This window comes from Nyctereutes procyonoides, unplaced genomic scaffold (genome assembly GCF_905146905.1).
Source record: "Nyctereutes procyonoides isolate TBG_1078 unplaced genomic scaffold, NYPRO_anot_genome, whole genome shotgun sequence".
Lineage (NCBI taxonomy): Eukaryota > Metazoa > Chordata > Mammalia > Carnivora > Canidae > Nyctereutes > Nyctereutes procyonoides.
In genome coordinates this window covers 58,230,098-58,251,049 of record NW_026575146.1, presented here as the reverse complement: position 1 = coordinate 58,251,049, position 20,952 = coordinate 58,230,098, and the positions used below count along the sequence as shown (strand labels likewise).

The 20,952-nt window shown below is 40.1% G+C and overlaps 1 protein-coding gene across 8 annotated transcripts in view; it reads left to right on the top strand.

Annotated features, from left to right (window-relative positions):
• RFX3 (regulatory factor X3) overlaps positions 1–7,750 on the top strand; it is a 288,427-nt gene extending 280,677 nt beyond the window's left edge. For all 8 annotated transcript variants that reach the window (XM_055309886.1, XM_055309893.1, XM_055309885.1 and 5 more), the window contains one exon: positions 664–7,750. In XM_055309886.1, the coding sequence (XP_055165861.1) occupies positions 664–902 (239 nt within the window). In that variant the 3' untranslated portion in view covers positions 903–7,750. The remainder of the gene's footprint in view (positions 1–663) is intronic.
• Positions 7,751–20,952: the final 13,202 nt, after the last annotated feature.

Genomic DNA, 20,952 nt, shown 5'->3' with positions numbered 1-20,952 from the left:
ATTTATATCTAGTGTAGATTTCAAAGGACACTGAAAACTTTCCTCCCTCTCTCCCTCCCTCCCTCCCTCCCTCCCTCCCTCCCTCCCTCCCTCCCTCCCTCAGCAGTTTTCAGCTCATTCCCCCCAAAGCAGCATAGCCTACCAAAGTGACTACTTTAGGGTGACTCAAATTATGCCAACTCTTGACTTTTTTTTTTTAAGATGTTATTTATTTATTCACAATAGACAGAGGGAGGCAGAGACATGGGAAGAGGGAGAAGCAGGCTCCCTGCGGGGAGCCGGATGCGGGACTCATCCCAGACACCAGGATCACACCCTGAGTGGAAGGCAGATGCTCAACCACTGAGTCACCCTGGCGCCCCTAGGCCAACTCTTTCATACAAAAACTTCAGGAAGTCCCAAAGGTGTTCTTAAAAGAACTTTTAAAAGTTTCCATCCCCAACTGGCTAGCACTCAATGACTTTTGCCCCGTTGGGGAGGACCGCAGGTGGCACCAGTAGGGCCTTGCTGCAAACGAAGTGCCAGGGGATAGGGACACCCGCAAGCCCTGGGCCCGGGAGGAGCAGCTGCCCACGTGTCCCGAAGCCCCCGATGGTGGTCTTTATCCGGGGTGGGGGTGGGGGGTCTTCCTGTAACGAGGTCTCGGGGTTGTCATTTGTGCAGACGAAGGCAGCGAAGTGGAAAGCGAGATGGACGAAGAACTGGACGACTCTTCGGAACCCCAAGCCAAAAGAGAGAAGACCGAGCTGAACCAGGCGTTTCCCGTGGGCTGCATGCAGCCGGTGCTGGAGGGCGGGGTGCAGCCCAGCCTCCTGAACCCCATCCACAGTGAGCACATCGTCACGAGCACCCAGACCATCCGGCAGTGCAGCGCCACAGGAAACACGTACACCGCGGTGTAAGGATTATTAAAGCGTATTTTTCCAGCTAACATTACCCCTGTTGATAGATTGGGCTTAAGCTGAAAATTTAATAAGCCTGAAGGTCGACTGTTGTCAAATTCTATCTGTGCTGAACATTACCTTTTTTGGAGTTGTGAAATGGAATGGGTGTATGTATTTTGCCAGGTCTTTCTTTTTTTCTTTTCTTTTTTTTTTTAACGTAAAGAAAAAATCATTTGCCTCTCAATAATAAGTTTTTTTTTTCTCTCTCTCTAGTTTCAGGTGTCAAGAAGGATTTTTACCACATTTAATGCCAATGTTTTTGTTTTCTTATAATTAAAAAGTAATTTACATTCTTTGTAGCTTAAAATATTTTATTGTTGATTGTTAGTCTTGGTGTATGATTTCATGTGTAAGTTTTTAATTAGATGCACTTCTGTGAAATATCAAAAGAAATGAATTTCTTTGATTTACACTGGAGGCATGCCCATTTGGCAGCAGATGCATCAAATTTGCTTTTGAAAGGTGCTTTTCATTGGACAGAACCACAAGACGCGATTTTGATAACACTTTGGTACGGAGAGAGAATACAGAGCATTTTTATTATAGTGCTAGAGGGTTGGGAAGGTCATCTATTTTTCTCTGGGGAAAAATTGAGCTGTGCATTTATCAGTTCAGGGTAAATGACAGAACTGCAAGAGATTATGCTAATATGCACATAATTTGTGTACATAATTATTAAACCATATTAATGCAAGCTTCCGTTAAACATTGAATTTTAACCGTTATTTGCATACCAATTCCTCTGTTTAAAGACTACTGATTCTGTATTTGGGACCACTGCACAGATGCATTCTGCTGTTGAGTGGGGCTGTTATAGTTAGATACTGAAGCTGAAAAAAAAATGACTTGACTTTTTTTGTTTTGTTTTTTTTTTTTTTTAAGTGTACATGCTACTTATGCTGAGCTGGACATACAGGAAACCATTCCATTTGGATGACTTTCTTTTATTCCAGGTCTTTTTCCTAATAGTAGTTCAATATGCTGCTATTATAGAAGAAAATTTATAGAATGCAAGGAATGTAGCAACCTGCATATCGTTATTTCCTTCAAAAATATTTCCTGGTTTCTAAAGTATGTGGATTTAAATTTTAAACAGAACCTGAAGGCAGTGTAACTGGCACACCACACTGTTGCTTATCCCCAATTCTGTAGGATTTGGATAGGTGGCTGGATGGACCAGTGCCATTGAAGAATGTACATCAGGGATCATCGTACCTCGGCTATTACATGGTGCCTTAAAACAGAACTGAAGCAACGGTTTAGTAAGGCTTATTTTGTTCATGTGAATTCCTCTTCAATCCATTTGACAAGGTGTGCCTGTCACTTTCAGATTCCCGAAGTAAGGACAGGTTACATGTTCTTCAAAGGAAATTTAGGGCAAAACAAAAAGACAGAAATCAATTTCCCCTCTCCGAGTGACCACGAATGGACTTTTTGATTCCTAGAGCTGAATATTACTTGATTACAGATCACATTGCTTAAGGGTGTGGAATAGCAGACTAGTTTTAATTACCAACTTGTCACATAAAATCATATGTTTTAGGCCATTCTTATCTAGTTATTTAAGAAAGTTAACAAAATAAGCAGGTACTTATTGAAGTGCATCTTTTCAGTCTAAATGTTTTTTTGCCGTCTGTGTCCTGGTTGTCTGTGTGTTCACGGTGCACTCAAGTGCCCATGGGCAGGAGTCAGCTCAAAGTCGGGGGAGGTCCTAGACAGGATGTACCCATCCCCATCTTAATTTGCATGAAAAGCCAAGGTTCTTTTAAGCACTCAAGTTATTAACAGCAACAACAACAAAAAACAGGCACATCCATTCATTTAAGTAGTTTTTAAAAAGCTGATCAGCAAAAATTAATACATAAATATGTAAAGCCAAAAAAAGGGAAAGCACAAAATGATTTACAGATGATTAATGAGGCCTATATTGAACTCAAGATGTTTATCTTAACAGTTTTACTGGGGTGGGGTTGGGGGTTGGAAAGAAGAGGGTGAGCCAATCTGTAAAAAAAAAACAAAAAAACAACAACAAAAAAAAAACGAATGGCTTATCGGGTGACTGTGCAGTATATTTCTACTGTTGTTGCTTGATTGCCTTGGGCTGTTCGCATAACTTAAGATCAACAGAGTTTCTTAAGTAAACTTTAAATGTTTTAGATGTAATTTTTTAAATGGATTCAAATTTTCTATGACTCAACTCACTCCTATTTGGAAGTATTCACTGGCATTCTCTCATCACCTCATCCAAATATCATTTACATGACCATCCCTGTTTTTTGTTCACCCAAAAGGCGATGAATTTGCACCATCACGCACACAAAAAGGCAAACAAACAGAACACCTTCCCTGCAAAGACCACCTATCTATTTCAGTGTGCATTAGGGAACATTTGCAGGTAAAATTAAACTCACAAAACAAAAAAGACACTCTTCATCTCAACTCTCCTTTCCAAAAAGCTCTTTCACTTTCCTATCCTTGTCCACCAGCCCCAGAACTCTACTCATCTGTATCAGACCAAATGTACTTGCTGGTTTCACCTTGTTTATTGATGATTTTTAAATGTATTGATTATCATTGTTTAATGTTGGATATATGTGTATCATTAGAGGAATCTGATAATAACAGGCAAATTTAGATGGATGAAAGGTAGGGATTGGGGACCCTCCAGGATTCAACATTTCTTCCAGTTGTTCATGGTATATTCTCCATTAGGACAGTTAAGGAGTTAATAAATATTACTACATTTCCACTTGACTCACTAAGAACTTCCTGATCTCCTTTATGAACACAGGAGCATCCATCTGTGACTAGGGCAGATAGTTGACCAACAGACAAAAGAGCATCTACAAGCTGGGCTACTTCTGGTGATCTGTAGTCCACAGTAAGACAATACACCTCTATAATCAGACACAGACGTCTCAACCAATCTCGAATTTGAATTGTGAGAGAGAGGAGAAAATTCAAACCTCCTAATTTGTACATTTGAGGAAATTGGAACAATCCCCTTCATTTCGTTTATTTAATAGTTTGATTTTTCATTTGTTTCATTCATTGAAACTGTGACTTTTCTAAATAATATGGACACTAATACTCTCAGAGTAGATTTATTGACAAGTGACAAGTGCACATGTTAAGGACTTCTTAATATTTCTTGACATTGTAATCAAACCCACTAGTCATGAAAAATCTCTACATAGACCAAGTGCTACACTTTCAGCGAGGAAGATTTAAGGAAGGCATGTTGGCTATCGTTAAGTTTCGGAAAAGATCCTTCCGTACAATAGGATTGAGTATCTTGGGTATGGTTTGAGCTTCACATACATACATTGAGAATCATACCCGGAAGATTTGCATCCATGAAGCCAGTGAACAATGGGGTGAAATGGGGGAACCACCTCCTTGGAACACAGGGCCCAATTTTGAAATTTTTCTTTGGATATCAAGCGGCTGGTCACTTTTTCAGGATTCTCATCCAAACTGTGTTTGGACTGACTATTTAAGTCTTACTGCCTTTTCAGAAATCTGCTTTCCTTTTTGTGCTTTTTCTTGTACTGTATAGCACGGTTCATGCACCTCTCTTTAGATGGTGTACTTTAAAAAAAAAAAAAGTAAATTTTAGAAAATGGTTTTAACACTGCATACCTAAAATTAGTAGTGTGCAACATTGACTGCCTTTGATTTGTAGTAGACGAGTAAACAATGAACACGTCCTTGTGGAATATGCTATCAAAGACGTTCAGGACTGACGACTCTTTCATTACTGAAATCATGAACCTTTTTGCGTGAATGCACTCTCCAGAAGTGCTAAGCGTGATGCATTTTCAAATTTAAAAAAATTCTTCAGATGATATATTTGAAATGTCTAAAATGATGCTGTGCTTGAAACATTAGTGGAAAAGAAAAAAAAAATGTGTGTCACTGTGATGTCAGTCCTCCCTGTGTGGACACAAGTAGAAAGTAAAAGAACTCTGGCAAGTCACCTTTCTGGACAATTTGAGGCAGTGGTTATAGGCAACAAATTGACCTTTGTTAGAACCCTTCCCTCCCCCAAATTCTCGGTGAGGAAACCACAACTATCAAAAAATTGAAAATCAGAACTTAACAATTTCTGTGAATCACCCTGGAACATGGGGGAGAGGGGGTTGTCATGCAGTGCTATGAAAATTGGGCTTGTCACTAGATCAGTTCAACCTCCATGTATAGGGTTAGAACAAATCAATGAATGGAATCCTAGTATTTCTGCAAGTCTGGTGATTAAAAAAAAAAACTGGAATAGAAGCATTAATTCAGTGCTTGGTTCTAGTATTAGAAAACCCCTTTGATGTAATGCCTTGTATTAACCCTTTGAGCATTGTAAGATATACAATGGGGGACAAAAGCCTTTCAGATCATTTATTTAGACTTAGACCGGTAAAATATACTCTATATCCAAATGTCTAATTATTGCTGTTTTTTTAAGGGGGGGGTAGGAAGAGAAAGTGTTTCCATGCTGAACACTTGCATTTTATATACAACTCTTAATTTTCTTCTTCAAGAGGGCTTGATATATTTATTCCCAAATATTCACTGCCATCTAAGTAAGTGTACTGTTTACAGAAAAAAAAAATCGACTTTTCTAGCATCACATCATGACTCTAGAAAAGGAGGACAGATACATAGGGCCTTTAGACCTATGTCATAACTGACCTCTGCACATTGAAAGTACCTAGATTGCCTTTAAAAGGTATGATAAAGAAAGGGTTACATTTCTTTTTTTTTTTTTTTCCCCAAAACAAAACAAAAGATCTCATTTATTTAGCTTTAGAAAGTACAATTGTAAGTGAAGCCTTAGGAAGAAATGAGTTCTAGTGGATAAAGAAAAGCTGAACTCTTTGGGGGCAGGTAAGCTATTTGGAGTTAGATCTCTCATAAAATATTGTTTGGGAATTTCATACAGGGCATAATTTTACCTATGCTCCAAAACTTTTAACACTTTGTCAAAAAAAAAAAAAAAAAAACAATTAGACGTAGGTAAAATGGAGAGCAAAGCACTTGATTTTCAGCTCATCTGTCAGGAGATGCCATGACGACTGCTTCTGATATGTGTAAATGCCAGTCCGCTTACACAGTTGCCGACTTTTGTTCAAGGGACGCTCTGCGTGCACTCGTCCCCCTTTGTCCTCTGCGTGACGGAACATGAGAGAAGTGTCGTCTGCAGATGTGCTTGCGCGGCTCTAGCCGGGCGCACCCAAGAGCGTAACCTATTCCGATGTCTGGTGAAGGGACATCCATAGCATAGTGCAAGTTTGCCGTAAACATTGCTTTTTTAGGCAGCGTAGGAAGTCAAACCATGCAAATTACTCATGTGTTAACATGCAATACTCAAAGGGTTTTAATTTAACTCTCTTCTTTTGAATTCTTCATGATGATTTACTGTAAATGCTTCTCAGTTTGCATGCTCTGATCATTGCTGCTAGTGATTTTATGTGCCAGTAGACCTGAGTTTAGTTTACCAATTTTACTTAAATAGTAAAAGCCACTTACAAAGTGACTGCCTAGGATTTTTTTTTTCCTTTTGTTTGAAGTAATTGGTAATATGTCTTATTTTCAAAAAATGTGTTTCGTCTCTTATTTGGTTCTGGTATTTTATTCTTTATTTCCCCCCCCCCTTCCTTTGTTTTTTAAATAAATTATGATGTTGGGATTGGAAGCCCTGAGTAATGAAATCTTTTGGTAAGAATTGTTATGTAGCTCGATAATGAGGACAACAAATCTCTGTTAGAAGAATTCTGATTCTGGGGAGGAAGGAAAAAATTAAAACTCCCTACTGACTGTTGATAACCGAGTACATTTTTCCTTCAATGAATTAATAGTTTTGAATGAATGATTGCCTTGTTTTAACCTGCTAAACACAATTTTAAATGACCCAATAAAGGAGGTATTGAATTTTATTCGTTTAAAAAGCATCTTTTGTACCAAAGCAAATTTTTTTCTCTACTCATCTCCATCATCAATTGGGACCTATGGTGGTGACCAATGCATTGGTTACAGAAACTTTAAGTGAGTGCCTTGAGAAAACTTGGAAATTTGTGCCTGGGGTGGTAAACTTTTAATTAGGTTAATTGTAGTGCTTACCAATCAGTAATTCCACTATCACTCAGGGCTTTCGTACCTTCTAGGTAAAACTTCTTTCATTGTGTTTTTTTAAAATACTGTATTTTTTTTTAAGTGCCATCATTTAAATTTCACTTAGTAAGTGGCAGATTACATTATTCAGTCCCACAAGCACAGAAACATAGTAACACTAGGAGATATTTGAACATTTATTTTACAATCGACTGAATATATTATGTAAATGAGGTAAGCAACTTTTGTAGAGATTGTATGTGTGAGATAATGTAATGTTCTTTTCCAGTTTTTGGACTACAGTTGAATAAACTTTTTAATTATTTAAAAACATCTTTACCGAATAACATGTGATGGTTTTTTGTATAATGTATTTGATTTTGTAAATACGTATTTCCTGATGTGATTTTTGTGAGAAATGCTAAATCTTTTAGTATATCATGTCCTCTCAAAATTGGCAGGAGCTAAATAATAGTTTGTGGGCGATTTGTATTGTGTACTGTACAATAACTGGGGAACTTTTATAATTATAAAAATATATATTAACTTTTAGTGTGTTGTTTAAACAAATGACTGGAACATACTAAAGATATTAGTAGGATTTTTCTGAATATTTCAGACTTGAACTCAGGCTAGCTTTCTTGTGTTTTTCAAAACAAAATGGTGTCTTGTCTTTTAAAATCAATAAATTTGTTTCCTTGTTACAATACTTTTGAAATGCCTTGATTTTTTTCTCCCTCAAATCATTGCCAGAAAGCTCATAATGCACCTCCTGCTTATCTAGAGGGTAGTCTCTGTGTCATTGACTAGCTTAGAAACAAAATTAAGTTGTTTTCCGTTTTGGTGTCAAATGAAATTAGCAATATTTACACATGAACAGCCCAAAAAGAGAAAACAGAATTATAAGCCCAGCAGGGTACAAATCTTACCCTCAAAGAAAATTAGTGATTGAGTGCTGTTTAATTTCAGAAGCTGTCAACAGTTCCATTGTAAGTCCAGATTTTTGGATGTTCATAATGTGTTTGTTTTATGTCACTTCACATTGATATTTGGCACCCAAGTTCCTTGCTTAGATTGAAATAGCTTATTAAAATTCATTTTAATACACTTAAGATTCCCTGCCCCCATTTTTTGCTGCTTTGAATTACATACAGAAAAATGTATTATTTTCAGTATACATTACTGAGTTTTGGCGAACACATACAGGCATGTAACCACCACTACAGTCAACTTTAAAACTTTTTTTTTATACCTTGCAAACATTTTTTTTAATTGTTGTGCGGGGGAGGGGGGGCTTCCTAGAATATGGAATAGCCAATTTGTTATGATTTCATTAAAAGATAGAAATGCAAGACAGGAAATATCCTTGTGGGAATCCCCAGCATGGTGCTTTCAAATCATAGTACAAAGTTACTTCTGAAACAAAAATATTGACCTCTTAGCCCACAAAAACACCAAAATCATCCCAACTGATGTGGATGGTTAATCCAGTAACGTAGAAATGTACCAAATAATGTTAGTTAATAAATGAAAGAAAAGGCAGACAGAAGTAGTCTGTAAGAGTACTATGCTAGGAAGAAAATGAATCTAACCAATTTGCACATTTTTATGTTGCATATATACTCGTGAAATATTTGGAACTTTTGTACAAAAAAAAAATAGGGTTCCCAGTTTCCAGCCTTATTTTTGGTTTCTTCTAAAAATCTGAAGTCTTTCCTGTAACTAATTAGTGTACTTACCTTGGTTATAATATTCTTCCCACCATAGATCCTTAATAGCATTTCCTTCTCTTTTGGAACTTGGACATTTCAAGACATGAATGCAGTCTGAGAAACATCACCGGGTTTCATTAACTGATTCAACTCAATCTACCAAATACTTTTTTGCCATTATGGCCTAAAAGTAACGTGTGTAGAAATTTGCCCTTCATCATTTGGCCTGAAGCCCAGATTGTTTTTTGTGGAACACCATAATCAGTGGTATGGCTGCCAAATTGTTGAGGATAATATATTTGAAATCAGGTTAAAGGAGCAGAAGGGCACTCTGGTCTGATTCTGCTCTGCTTCTCCCTGAAGCAACATCTGGACTAGGAGGAGGGGTCTGCTGACTCACAGGGGCTGGATGTCAGATTAGTTAGGCAGAGGGACCTTAGACATAGTAGCTTCCCAATGCTGAAGAGACCTGTTTTTCATCAATTCATTGCTGGCCCTCTGATTGGAAAGTATCCCATGTGTGCCCAGGAACATGGGAAGTTGTGCCCAAGTTGTCTGAACACAAATGTGTAGTAATTAAATAATAAATGCACTATAATTGCAATTAAAGGGAAAGATTATCAAACAGGATTTTTGAAAGAGACCAGTGTACAAGAAAAAGCAAAAGGCTCAGTGTCCAAGAGGCAAAAAGAGATAGAAAGCAAAAAGAGATAGAAAAAATAGAAATACTATGAGATAATTAATGATAAGTCTGGTAAAAAGATGTCAAAGATCTGTACTCTGAAAACTATAAAACATTGCACGGGGGAATTAAAGACTTAAATAAATGGAGAGATCCACTGGGTTCATGAAGCAGAAGACCCAATACTGCTAAGATATTAATTCTCCCCAATTTAATCTATCGAGTCAACACAATCCAATCAGAATTCCAGCAAGCTTCTAATAGACAATGACGAGCTGGCTTTATAATTCATATGGGAATGCCAAGGATCTTGGTTAGCTAAAACAGCTTCGGAAAAGACCAAGTCAGAGGACTACCACTACCTAAATTCGAGGCTTTTATAAAGCTACACCAATCAAGATAGTGTGGTATTAGAATCAAGACAGATCAACAGGATCTGTCAAATAGATCAATGGAAAGGAAGAGTGCAGGGAAGGACCACTGGTTTTTTGACAAACGTACAAAGACAATTCAATGGAGAATCTTTCGGAAAGGCAGCTATATGTCTACCAAAAAAAAAAAAGTTTAATCACACCATATACAAAAGTGAACTCCAGAGGATCGTAAACCAAAAACTATAAAACTTATTTTTATTTTTAAAAAATTTATTTGCGAGAGTGTGTATGAGTGGCGGGAGGGGGAGATCCCCCGCTGATCATAGAGCCTGCCTCGGCCTCCATCCCATGAACCCCCGAGACCTGAATCAAAATCAAGAGTCAGATGCTTAACTGACTGTGCCACTCAGGCATCCCCCCACTTAAAAAACTTTTAGAAAAAAATGTAAAAATCTTTGAGATCTTGAGTAAGGCAGAGTTCTCTTAGCCATGACTCCAAGGATAATCTGTAAAAAATCAAACCAATAAATCAGACTTCATCAAAAATAAATTTTCTGCTCTTCAAAAAATGCAGCCAAGAGAATGAAAAAGAGTTCTATTGGAGATTTTCCTCGGATCTCTCATTTTCCTCTGTGTGTTTTGAGCAAATGTATTAGGTATGTTTAGCAAAAAGCCTATCTGGAAGATAGAAAGGCTCCCTCCAGGGCAAAGGGCCTGTTTCCTGGTAATGTAATAAAGACAGTGTCTTCTCCAGGGCAAAGGCTGGGCAGGCTTGCTAGCAGCCGCTTTAAATGACTGGGGTTTCCCAGCTGGGACACAAACTCCATGTGTGCTGCACGGGCCTGGGTCCTTCACATCCCTCCTAGGTCTTCAGGAGGAGGGCTGCGAATGCGAAGCTCCAGGGCAGCCCAGGTGGCCCAGCGGTGTAGCGCCGCCTTCAGCCCAGGGCATGATCCTGGAGTCCCAGGATCGAGTCCCACATCCGGCTCCCTGCATGGAGCCTGCTTCTCCCGCTGCTTGTGTCTCTGCCTGTGTGTGTGTGTGTGTGTTTGTGTGTGTGTGTGTTTGTGTGTGTGTGTGTGTGTGTGTCTCATGAATAAATAAATAAAGTCTTAAAAAAAAAAAAGTGAAGCTCCAAAGTCCTTTCTGTCTAACCTGGGAGCCTTGTGTGCCCTGCTAGTGTCTTCAAAACCTTGGAAGGCTTGCCTGTTAGTTTACCAGCAGGTTAAAGTAACCGAACCCTTCACAGCCCCTGACACCACAGATTGGGAGAAAATATTTACAAAGCATGTAACTGATAAAGGACTTGTGTCCAAAGCTGCCAAAAGCTCTCAAAACTCAAGGTGTTTAAAGTGTATGCATAGAGCCCTGACCACCTTTAACACTAAACACAGATTTCGTGAATATTTGCTATGTCTCTCTTTATAACTGCACACTTCAGGATTTCGGGGACGCTCCCTCTGTAAGGAGATGGAGATGCCTGCTCCCCAGGCTGCAGCTCAGATGATAAGCTAATAGGTCTTTTCACAGAGAGGGAGCCCCCGCCTGGGTCTGTGGCCTCTGTGCCCCGGGGGTGGTATCCATTGAAAACCTTTCTCCACTGGTTACAGATACAGGGGGCTCCTGAGCATCAGCCCCGCTGGCCACCAGAGCCATGCCCCCTACAGGTGCCCCTGGTGGCAACCACAAAAATCAGGGTGTCGGACCCTGGGTACAGGCTGCATTCTGGGTGGCCTGGCAAGCTGGAGCACGCCCCTCAGGCCAAGCCCCTGCACAAGCAAATAGGCTTCTTTCCTCCCAGAAGACGGGGTGTGTGGGAGTCCGCTGGGCGCAGTGCCCGGGGGGGCCTGGCCGGCCCACGACTGCCTCGGGGATCCTCACGGCCGGCCGCGACGTAGAAAGGCTAGCGGCCCGGGCCCAGAGCCCGGCGGAGGGCACACCGCCTGCTCCAGGGGTGTCCGCATTTGGGGGCCCCACCTGTGGGCCCCCGCTTTCGGGGGAGCAAAGGAGCCCTTTTCACTTCAGTCTGGACGGGAGGTGCGGCTGCCCTGCCGAGCCCTGGCTGGTGAGGCCCCCCGCGAGCCTTGCAGAGCGTCTCAGTTTGGCTGGAGCCCTGACATAAGCCCCACTGGTTTCCAAATGTTTTATTTTTTTTTTTTTTTAAGATTTTTAAAACATTTACTTATTCATGAGAGACGTAGAGAGGCAGAGACTTCCCACCAGGAGCCTGATATGGGACTGGATCCCAGGACCCCGGGACCACGACCTGAGCCAAAGGCAGACGCCCAACCCCTGAGCCACCCAGGTGCCCCTCAAATGTTTTAGATTATTTGGGGGGGCTCCTGTCTCAGGTGCAGGTCCTCAACCTGGGAGATCCTCATGTGGGCTGCGGCCCCTTGGCTCCTCAGGACCAGTGCTGGCCCGGAGTTCCCTCCAGGTGCACATGGCTGGGCCAGGGGCCAGTTCATGGGAGACTGTGTCCCAGCCTGGCCCCCCTGCTTCTGTGTGGTTTCCCTCTCGTTTGCCCCAACCGTGGGACTTGCTCAGCCAGCCTTTAGGGTTTGTTTTTTTTTTTTTTTTCAGAGGAAACTTCCATAGGTAGCTCTAGTGTCCCTGTGTCTGTGGGAGGACGTGACTTCTGGTCTTCCTGGGCTGCCATCTTGAACTGAACCCCAAGACCTCTCCTGGATCACTGCCGAGTTCCCACTGGTTGGACATTTCCCATGTAATTCAATCAACAAATATTTGTTGCATGAATCAGGACACCATTTGTCTTATGATTATACTTAATGGTTATGCTATTTAAAGTTGATTGTTTCTGCTGTTGCCAATAATGCTTAATAACTTATCTGAACATTTTATTGGTGCATTTGTCATATTTTCCCCATACACTTCTAGAAGCCACATTTGGGGGTTAATACATTGCAAAATTTAGTAGAATTTCTAAACTCTACTGTGAAAGCTTACACCAAGTTTTAATTCCTTCAGTAGCTCTGAATCAAATCATTAGAAGCCAATTAACTAGGAAAAAAACAGTTTTAAAAGGGATACAGGCAGGGGGTGGTCCAAGGACCCAGAGGGGCTCCTACAAGACCAGCCAGGAGTGTCCTTGGCTTCATGCAGGATGGAACTCAAACATGAGCCGGCAGGAGGTGAAAGCAGAGTTTAATGAATATATATAGAGAGAGATAGATGGAGCATTGGGAGACTCAGCAAGGAGAAGAGAGCTTCTCATGGTTTGGGGTCTGTTTTTTTTTTTTTTTTTAAGATTTTATTTATTTATTCATGACAGAGAGGAAGAAAGAGAGAGGCAGAGACGCAGGCAGAGGGAGAAACAGGCTCCATGCAGGGAGCCCAATGCGGGACTCGATCCCGGGACTCCAGGATCACACCCTGGGCTGAAGGTGGCGCTACACCGCTGAGGCCCCCGGGCTGCCCGGGCCTAGGGTTTTTAATTGATGATTGCGGTCTGGGGTATGTGTCCTCTCAGGCATCCAGGAAGCGTTCAGGACAAGGACAAGGTCCAGGTGGCCATCAGAAGTCACTATTTCTTGAAGCCAGCAGTCTTGGTGTCGAGATGTCTGGCATCCGGGGTCTGGAACATGGATATAACTTTGGTCATTCTCACCTGGTCCTTCATTAGATATCTGTTTGAGAGAAATCATTAATTGCTTGTCCCTTACAAGAAGGATATGCACTATTTGTATTTTCTGAGGCCTGTGTAGAGTGAGGAGGGGATGCAGGTCATAGCAAGAATAGAAGCTGGGTAAGAGGCCAAGAGTTAAAAAGCTTTTTCTCTCATGGGGTGCTTTTGCTTTCCCATTCTCAAAAGCAGTTTATATTTGGGGGAGCCTGGGTGGCTCAGTCAGTTAAGTGTCCGACTCTTGGTTTAGGCTCAGGTCATGATCTCAGGGTCGGAGGATCAAGCCCCAAGTTGGACTCCTTGCTCACTGGGGAGTCTGCTTGAGGTTATTTTTCTCCTTCTCCCTCCCTCTATCCCTCCTGTGCACACATGCACTCTCTCTCTTTCTCTCAAATAAATATCTTAAAAAAAAAAAACAAATTATATTTGACCTAGGACTTACATTTGATCACTTTACAGCCAAAGAAATCAATACTTCAAAAAATCCTCAATAATCTGGCAAAATGCTTACTCAGCAAAATGGTATATGATTATTCGGAACCCTTCCCTCACCAATCGCCATATTAAATGTAGGTGCACTTTGGGCAAATAAGTATTTTATGTCCCAGGTGATTATTCTGAAGTTAACCTTGAAATATGAATTGCAAATACAACACTAAGCGGTTATGTTAGCATGTTATTACAACTCTGTCATTTTAATTGTAGCCCATTAAATGTACCTACATACTCTCAGAACAGTTCATTACATCTACTAAGTAAAGGAACTGTTCTTTAAAGTATGAAAAAAACTTTTTAAAATCCTTCTGATATAAAATATGACTTGTAACCTCATCAAACTGCAAACAACCCATTTCCTTCAAATGTAGAAGGAATAAGGAAATTGTGGGCCATTCACATAACGGAATACCATACATTAGCAAATTAAAGCAAGTACAAGTAACAACATAATCTCACAAACATTATATGGATAAAAGAAGCCAAATGTGGAGGAAAATATGTTATATTATTCCATTTAAGTTGAAAAACAGGAAGAAGCATACTATAGTATATTGTTTACCTTTGGAGAGGAAAAAACATTTGCAATTGAGAAAGAACTGAAGGCTATTGGGTGCTAGTACATTCTATTTCTTGATCTGTGTAGTGATTGCACTTTTGCTTTGAGAGAATTTACTAAGCTGATATACACACGCACACACATGCATTAAACCTTTCACATATTGAAAGGCACCCCAAATACAGCTTTACTTTTAACACAATATTTAATGATATCTTGAATGATATCATGAGCAGCCATGAAATGCTCATGATTCAGTAATTAAGAATGCCACACAGATTAGAACTGTGAACCAGCAAGAGTCACACTCTTGCATAGAAATGTTTTGCTGGGGCACCTGGGTGGCTCAGTTGGTTAAATGTCTGCCTTCCACTCAGGTCATTATCCCTGGGATTGAGCCCCGTGTCCAGCTCTCTGCTCATCCCTGCCCCCTCTCCCTGTGCATGTTCCCCTTGTCCCCTTCTCTCTCTAAGTAGATAAATAAAATCTTTTAAAAATGTTTTGCTAAGCATGTCCTATAAATGAAGAGAGCCAGAGAGGGACACTCCCAGGGCTTGTCCACCCACTCCTCTAGATAGGCCTGTCCTTGCTGGTTCTCAACTTTTGGGCCAGTAGGGATGTCCTGTCCATACTCACTGTCTGCCCTCCTCTTTAATCCCACCACTCTACTTCCAGCTTTTATTAAACTCTGTATTCTGGCATTAGAACATTTCTATTATTTTTAGAGGCCCAATTTCTTGATAATACTCTGTAGATACATCAGTCCTAACATCTGGTTTTATAGGGTGGCTTCTGGGGGAGAATATATCTGAACGCCATGCTCTGCTGGAAGAACCTAGAATATTCTGAAGTACCACCATCAACCATCTGCTTTTCCGTGGAGTAACAGAGCTCATCTGGGTTTGATCCAAAAAGGATTCATTAGGAGTTAGGGAGACTGGATCTTTTTTCATAAAATAATAAAGTAAGTCAAACAGAAGTATATGAGAAAAAAGTTCCTCCTCCCAATCCAATTCTTCTTTGCAGAGGTTAACAGCTATTAAGTTTACTGCTAACTACAGAATGGGAGCTGGAAATAGAGATTTTAAAAATACATTTGTACTTTTAAATACAAATAACTCTAACAGATTAGAGTTTATGGATTGTGAAATACGTGCTCCCTAAAATTCCTAGGTCAGAGCAGTGACCTGATGCTCCTAGAAATGGCACATCCTCTATCTCAAATTCAGCCCACTTCAAAGTTTCCATTCTTTCTACATTTGGATGTAAGCTTTATTAGGAGCTGAACACATTACACTATTTTGTATGTGGCATCAAGACAGGTACATGCCAGGGACACTCGTCCTTCTGTGTTCTTGCTCAGGACTGAAGGACCAGCAGAAGGTGCTGGGCAGGGAAGTGGCCATCGCAGTCCTGCCATCCCTGTGACCTGGTGCCCTGGCTTCTCTCTCTGCTCACCAGGCGCGGCTGCTTAGTCATGGGTTTATGAGAAAGCTGCTCTTTAAATTTTACTTTATAATTTTCTTTCAAGCTAAGAATGAATTTGAATACAAAGGTTCAAGAAAACCAACATCTATTTTAAAACCCCACAACACACAAGGAAAGATAGGAAATGTGTGTAACGCATGACTCATGGTTCCTTAGATGCCATGTTACACACTGGGCTGACCCCCACGACAAAATCGCTGGGGAATTAGAGTACTGAACCTGGTACAGCTATCAGAGGAGTGAGAGTAATGTGTCTGGATGGGAAGTGTATTCCAGGAGGGAGATGGCAACTCCTTCATTCCAGGTGACAAAGCCAAGAGCATGGGGGTAAAGTTATGTGGTTGATAATTGAATTGACTTGATCAACCCCCAATACTCCTTCAGAAGTAGGATGTTTCTTCTCTGAAAGGACCAAACATCACGAGATTCAGGTATTCTTTGTAACTAGTAGTGGATGCTCATCAGAATGGAATGCAGTTGGGGCTGGACAGACATAAAATCCCACATACAGAGTGCAGACTAAGAATACTCAGGGTTTGATTGGCCATGATAGAACGGTGGAAGGTATCTTGTGAAGATGTCATCTGTTTGCTTCTTGGTGGGTTGATGTAAGGACTTCCATATTGACTCATTTAATGATTCTCCAAAACTCTATAGGATAGTTTCCATTATTGATCCCCATTTTATGGAGATAATAAATATTTGTCAAGTGCAATTTTAAACACCTGTTACAGATAACTCCTGACTGCCTGGTGTCGCATGGTGGCACAAACCTCATAATGTCAGCATTCTGTAAACAGCTATCAAAGGTCAATCCTTGGCACCATATGCTTCTTTGAAATCGTCAGCACTGGTTTATCTGTGCCAAGGAAGGGGAGTATTGTGGGAAAGCAAACATTCCCGACTGATCTTGTTGGGAGGCTCAGTGGCACAGTTCAGAGTTTAGTTGTGGAAGAGAGCTGAAGGGTAGGAGTTTTCCAGTCAGTTTCCCTGTCTTCCATTCTGGCCATGCCATCTGCTAACTATGTGATCATGAAAATAACTTTTCTGAAATTTTATCTCATCATCTGTAAAATCAAGCCAAGATTAGGACCCACATCATAGGGATGTAGTGTGAAGATTAAGTGAGATAACACGTGAGTTTAGCCAGGGGTCCAGTGAGCCATGTGGGAGGCCGGGGGCATGCCATGGGAGGGTCTACAGCCCCCACCCGTGGTCCCCTGGGCAGCTCGGGGGGAGGCTTGGTCAGTCCTTGCTCTAAGTTTGCTAGAGGGCAATGACTTTTTGGGGGATTCCGGTCTTTCCTTTTTGACTACTGATAAAGCTAAAACTAAACTCTCTTGGAGTGCTTACCACGTGCAGAAACAAGAACTTCCATATTATGTCTTTCTTTTTGGTATGTATTTCTCAAATATGCTTTCTTTTGTAATGTTGCTCTACATTCCCTCTATCTTATTTTTAGATTTGTTTCTTAAATGTTTGGTGGACTTAACCAGTGGAGCCACTTGGACCTAGAGTTTCCTTTCTGGGGAAGATTTTAAATGACTAGTTCCATTTGTTTAACGGTTATGTTATTACTCATGATTTAAATTCTTTCATAAGTGAGTTGTGGTAAGGTATATTTTTTTAAGGAAATGTTCCACTTTCTGTAAGTCTTTCACTCTATTGGCATAAAGATTTTCAGGGACATTTTAGTATATATATGTAAGCGTTCCTTTCTAAACCATGTGTCATTCACTATCATTTCGAGTTTAACCAATGGACAACTTAAAAGTCTGTCTTACTTTCCAAATGTATGCATGTCTTCTGGTTGTCATGTTGTGATTGATTTGCCACTTGATTACCTTGTTGTCAGTGAATAATTCTGTATTTCAGTCCTTTGAGATTTGAGTAGGTTCACTTTATAACCTTGTATACAGTCAGTTTCCCTCCATATTTAGTGTATGCCATAAAAGAACGTGTGTTATCCAGTACTGTGCATGGATTTTGCTCAAATTTATAATGATATTCATATTTTCAATATTCATGCTGGTATATTTTGTCTGCTTATTCCATAATTTACACAAGACAGTTTTAATCTTTTACCCTAATTGTGGATCTGTCTCTCCTTATAGTTATTCTATGATCGATTGATTAATTGATTAATTAATTTGAAGGCCATGTTGTTCTGAGTACAAGTTAAAATTATTTTCTCTTGTTTGTGGACTGAGTCTTTTACCATTGGAAGTGATTGTGTGTCTATGTGCTATTTTACTTGGAAGCCTTTCCTGTCTGATATTAATACAGAGACACCAGTGTTCTTTTGGTTTACCCTTTTTTCATAATTTTACTTTCTACTTTTATATACTTTAATGATTTAGATGTTTTTCTTGTAAATGGATTAAAGTTGGAGTTTTCAGACAAAGTGTGGCTGCTAGCTGGAGCATTTAGTCTATTTACAGCTGACACAACTGTTGACATAATTAGGTTTTATCCACCAACTTTTTTTTTTTAAGATTTATTTATCTATTTTAGAGAGAGAGTATACATGCATGCAAGTAGGGGAGGGGCAGAGGGAGAGAGAATCTCAAGCAGACTCTGGGCTGAGCAGGGAGCCTAACGCAGGGCTCGATCTCATGATCCTGATACCATGACCTGAGCTGAAATCAGGAGTTGGCTGCTTAACCGACTGAGCCACCCAGGCACCTCAGTTTTATCTTCCATCTTATTTGATCCTTTATTTGTCCTGCCAGTCCTGTTTTTCCTCCGTTTATCCCTTCTGTTGGACTAGGTAATTTCTATCATTCCATTTTCCCTTCTGCTGGTTAAGAAGTCATATATTCTTTTACTATTCTTTTATTGGTTAACTTGGAAGAAAAAATATATACTATAGTACATGATATTATATGTAATATAGTTAACATAAATTATATACATATAATCAAGATTTTAAAAAATTATCAATACTTTTACTTTCTTTCTAGCAAATAGGGTTTGGAACAATATAACTGCATTTATTACCTTCAAGATTATATGTTATAATTGATACATTAGTGTATTTTAATTTTGTTTATAAAAACCTGTGATTCATAATTATTATTGCTCAGGCAGCGTTTGTTTAAATTTATCCATATATTTATTTTCTTTGTTTTTTACAAAGCTATGTTTTACCTCTCTCAATGGTCTTGAAATCACTCTCAATCTGTAAGACATAGTCAACTTCAGTGAAAAACTTGGTTCTATGCAGCTCTGCATATATTTATTATCAAACTCCCAGGTCAGGGATAGAGAACCATCAAGCTGATTCCTGGCCTTTATGTGTCATGGGAGGAACAAACACTCATCTCTGAAAGGTAGTTTCCTTAGATATAGAACATGCATCACAAATAATAGCTAGTTTGCCGAGTTAGCGTGAATAAATAAAGACTACGCCAATGTGCTTTAAAGTGGCACACAAATGTAAAGTCATTGCTCTCAGTCTGACACGTACAAGTTACATGATCCTGGGCAGGATCTGGCCTTCTTGTCTTCCTCACCTGTAGGGAGGGTTTTGAACTGCTGGGCCTTTAAGACCCCCTTTCTCTGAAGGGTCTCTGATTCTATGACTTCTGGTTGGTTCTATGTTTCTTCATGCACAAGCCTTTGGAGGGAGAGTGGTATCTTTGGTTAGAACTTCCTTCAAATACCTACCCTGGTTATCAATTTTCTTTCACCCCTGTTTTCAAGTATAGCTTTGCCTACTTTCTCCTCTAAGTGTTTGGCACTTCGCCTTTTCACCAGCTTCACTCTTATCGCATGAAGGAGTGACCAGCCCATGATTGAGCAACATTGATTTTGAGAACCCAGTGGAAACAATCAGGACCTGTCACCACTGAGATGGGATAGAAGGCCACAGGCAAACTGCATAGATACTGGATTAACCAGGGCCAAGGTCTGTGGCTGGAGAAGCTCCTGTGCTGAGATTCTAGGTGTCAGCAGCCAGCCACACTCCCTCTCAGCTAGGGAAGGGCATGAGTGGCTGAGAACCATAGCAGACCCCCAACTACTGAGGCCAACTTGGAAAACAGTCCTGCACAAAACACCAGGGCAGGTGCTCAGAACCAGCTGACAGGGGAAGCAAAACCAAAGCAAGGTAGGTGATCAAGTAGTTTGCTTGATTGATTGCATAACCCTCAGTTCATTTACATACCCACCCATTTGCTCATTCACTCGATGAACATTAAATATAAAGAGACTTCCAAGGATGTTCTTTAAATTCATGGAATCCATGGGTTGTCCTATCCAAGCACGTATTCCTTTTCCTCCTGTGTCCTTGGATATTTAGTGAGTAGAAAATTAAAACAGTATTGAAAACTTTTGTTAGCTTAATTCATCATAATTTAGCTACTGGAAATGATGGAGATGGAACCAAGATGTAGAGATTCATATCTAGTGTGGGAACAGTGTATGAAATTAGAAATCGGAGTCCACCACAAAGAGAAGACCTATTATAATTTAAAGAGGTCACATTAAATTAAAAGGAAACTGAAACAATCTCATGGAACTTGTTCCAAATAATAATACTTTTGTTTGGAGAATGTATGACTACCTTGTGAGCTCTAGAGGCTGGCTAGCTAGATTTGTTAAGACAAAACGGCCTAATTGTCAAAGACTTGCTTGCATGTAAGTTATTACTGTTGTTTATCTCATCTTAAGTTACTAAGACTTAAACTCATTCTCAAAGGTGTATTATGTTGTCTTTAGCTCTTAAAATAGAAATCCTGACTTTATGTTTTGTGGTGATGTCTCCCTCAAATGCAGCCAAAACTCTTTTTCTCTCTCAGTTTTACTCATTTGAAAGAAGCATCTAAAGCAAAATTTAAATGTGTCTCCTTTCATTCCTGTGGTCCCTCTATCCTTCATAAATGATGCCACCAAAGTTATGTGCTTCAGTTGGTCTGAAAACCCCTCCCAAGGTAAATGCAGTTGCTG